At 52.5% G+C, this 3,489-nt stretch overlaps 1 protein-coding gene across 1 annotated transcript; it reads right to left on the reverse strand.

The window, feature by feature from the left end:
* Window positions 1-329: 329 nt before the first annotated feature.
* On the reverse strand, window positions 330-2,022 carry LOC124678543 (dolabradiene monooxygenase-like). Its single transcript, XM_047214422.1, has 2 exons — window positions 1,138-2,022; window positions 330-1,054 (listed from the first exon to the last, which is right to left on the reverse strand). Exons 1-2 carry the CDS (start codon window positions 2,020-2,022, stop codon window positions 413-415), a joined length of 1,527 nt encoding a protein of 508 aa, XP_047070378.1. The 3' UTR covers window positions 330-412.
* Window positions 2,023-3,489: the final 1,467 nt, after the last annotated feature.

The following is a 3,489-nucleotide window of genomic DNA, read 5'->3' on the forward strand; positions in this document are numbered from 1 at the left end:
TAACCTAAACATGAAAAGTATTTATGAACATACAAAACTCTTTGACAAACCCTTTTATCAAATTCCAACCGTGGAGGGGTAACTTAAATTGAGTACAAATATGTAGGTAAAAATATGGTTGTCATATAAAATAGCAAAAAAGTTTTTCTGCATAATATAGTAAAGATACATGCTTTCAATAATTTAAAGTATCCATCTAATACATCCCAACATCTTAAAGTTTGTATAATAGTTATTAACAACACATAATAAATCTAGCCGCGCAAATAAGTAGGACATACTAGGTTTTCAAACAACCTAGGGGAAACAGCAGGGGGAATCGACCTATAGGATGAGCCCCTTGAACTTTTTATTGATAATACGACTGAACCACGGAAGGAAGACGACACCGTACCGGCGCTGGCATTATTGACTAGACGCCTGGAATGGGCACACGAAGGACGGGGCGTAGCCAGAGGTTTGCCTTGCGGCGCGCAGTGAGCCCGAACGTTTCGGTCATGTCGAGCTGCGCCGGGTCGAGCACTCCGGGTCCGGGCTGGTCCAGCTCCCAGTCGAAGTGGAGCATGAGGCTGGCTAGGGCATACTGCACGATGGCGGTGCCGAACGCCATGCCAGGGCATATCCTCCGGCCGCCGCCAAAAGGCAGGAGCTCGAAGTCGGCGCCTCTGAAGTCCATGGCGACCGCCTCATGCTCGAACCTCTCCGGCCGGAACTCCTCGGGCGCGTCCCAGTATCGCTCGTCGCGGCCGAGCGCCCAGACGTTGACGAGGACCTGCGTGCCCTGCGGCACGTCGTAGCCGAGCACCTGGCACGCCTCCCGGCTCTCTCGCGGGATCAGCATCGGCACCGGCGGGTGCAGCCGCAGCGTCTCCCGCATGACGAGGTGCAGGTACGGGACCTCGCCGAGCCTTTCCTCCACCACCGTCCCGCCGGCAGCGAAGGCTCGGCGAACCTCGGCCGTCGCCCGCTGCATGGCCTTTGGGTTCTTGATCAGCTCAGACACGGCCCACTCCAGCGTGGTGAAAGCCGACTCGCTGCCAGCGCCGAAGAGTTCCTGCATGGAAAGCGAAAGGGTCACCAACTCTGAGATCGATGTTTTCAAACGTTGTACTATCTAGTCAAGTAAGAGGTGCTTACGAAGACGAGGAATTTGATGACATCTGTGTCGAGCGGGAAGCGGAGCCCCCCCTCCTTCTGAATTTTGAGCAGCACGTCTAGCAGATCTTCGGTATGGCCGTCGCCCGTCTTCGCTATATGCTCTTGGATGATGCCTTCGAGGACCACGAAGACCATGTCTTGGCACACCTGGGCATCACGCAAGGCGCTGCTGAGCCCGCAGGCGATCCGCGACGACGGCCACAGGTCGGCCGGGTGGAAGCCCCCCGACAGCTCCAGGGCGCGCTCGAGCTTACTGAGGAGCACGTCTAGGTCCTTGCACCGGACACCCATCACCGCTTGCACTAAGGTCTCGGCCACCAGCGCCGACAGCCGCGCCCGCATCTCCACGGGGCGCGCCTTCGCCGCCGCATCAGCGACCTCGTGAAGCATGGTAGAGACCTCCTCCTCACGGATACCCCGGAAAGATAGGACGCGGCGCACGGTGAGGAGCTCCGTGACGGCGATCTTGCGGAGCTGGCGCCAGTGCTCCCCGTACGGCGCATTAACGAGGTCGCGCCCGCCGTTGGTTAGCAGTCGCGTGGTGGCGCTCAGCCGGCGAGAGGCGAACACCGTGTCGTGGGTCTTCATTACCTCACGGGCCGCTTCGCGGGAGGTCAGCACCAGCGTCTGCACCTCGCCGAGCCGGAGCAGCATCACTGGGCCGTATCGCCGGGACAGGGCGCGCATGGCATGATGCGGGAGCGCGCCGACGAGGTGGTGCAGGTGGCCGATCACAGGGAGCGCCCATGGAGATGGTGGCAGCCGAAGCCCATCCACGCCATTTGGTGCCGCGCGCCTGCGGCTGGCGAGCACGACGAGCAGCGACACGAGAACCAAGCCAAGGTAAAGGTATTGGTCCTCCATTTGTGCGCGCTTCAGATGATCGTGAAGAAGCAGATGTAGCAGAAAGTGGTCGTGGCCGCTTACTTATAGCCTCCAACCAAGAACGAACACGCTACCAATCAGGCCGGCCGTATGGAATTCATTTATTTGAACATACCATTTTTTTTTTGTTATTTGAGACAAAAAATCAACGCATGCTACGAATAACGCCCGTATGGCACACTGTCCAAAAGAAGTTGGAGGACTAACAGTGGATTTTTTATTTTTGAAGTCACAAAAAGTGGACGTTTTTTTAGCCGCCTCCAATATGCGTCAGGCACACACCGTGGTCCGTTGTAGCTACGCACCCTTCTCGGGCCTTCTCTTAGTCGCGTTCAAAGCGCACGGGTCATAGCCTATACATGTCGAACACATATAATATGTAGAAATATGGAGGTGGCATTTTGGCACACGCGTGCATATGCACCCATTATAGAAAATAATAAAAAACAATTTTAGAAAATGTCAAAAAAAATCTGACATAAATTTTTTCTTATACATTGTGACATCATATGTTCGTTCACAAGTTTTCGTGGAAAAATAACATTTTGTGTGTTGTGTACAAAAAAGACAAAAAAATATCCTGTACGTAGTCGTGTTACAGCATTAAAATTTGTCTTTTTTACAGGAGCCACAGAAAAATGTTTGTTATTTTGAAAACTTGTGTACCAACATAAAATGTCTAGATGTACATGTAAAAATTTAGTTTCGAATTTTTTAATACTTTGAAATGTGGATTCACATAATGGGAGCATATGCTCCTATGAGCCAAAGTGCATTTTCCGTAGAAATATGTCATACACTGATATCTCAAGCTGAAGCTTCCAGCAAAGTTTGTACTGACATATTTATTTTCCTATATGAGTTAGCTTACATCGTGCAGTTCGTCGAAGCATGACTATGTTCAACCGCCGTGAGCCACTTTGCTACACCACCAATTGTGTTTAACCGCTCGCACGCTTGCCTCCCGTGAACCACCGATTGCCAGGCTATGCACACTCAGAGGGTTCCTCGCAGCTGCAAAGTCGCGTTCGGACGCATTGATGCAAACCCCGACCATTCAACATAGGCTCTTGGCACTTAACTTCTAGCCACGCCAATGATCGAGGATTGCGGGCCAGCCAGGTGGCCTGAACATGGAGATGAAGGCAGGGAGAAACCTCATACGCAAACTCGAACTGATCACAGGGGATGTGGCGCCGTCAGAGGCAGCCTTGGAAGCCTACCATCGGATGTTCGAGGCAGAGCTATACAGTTGGTCGCTCTCCACGATTAGAGGGTGCTCGCCACCATTGGTGGGGATGTCGGGTGGTCGCCTCATCGAGCCTTGACCCTGACGTTAGTGTTACCATCTACGGGTGTAAATCGTTTCGATGTCGTACGAATCTAAGGTGTTTGTGTGCAATGTGTGAGGCCTTAATGACCCCACACTTGTGTACATGTGTTAAG

The sequence above is a fragment of the Lolium rigidum genome, chromosome 1, assembly GCF_022539505.1.
Source record: "Lolium rigidum isolate FL_2022 chromosome 1, APGP_CSIRO_Lrig_0.1, whole genome shotgun sequence".
Classification (NCBI taxonomy): domain Eukaryota; kingdom Viridiplantae; phylum Streptophyta; class Magnoliopsida; order Poales; family Poaceae; genus Lolium; species Lolium rigidum.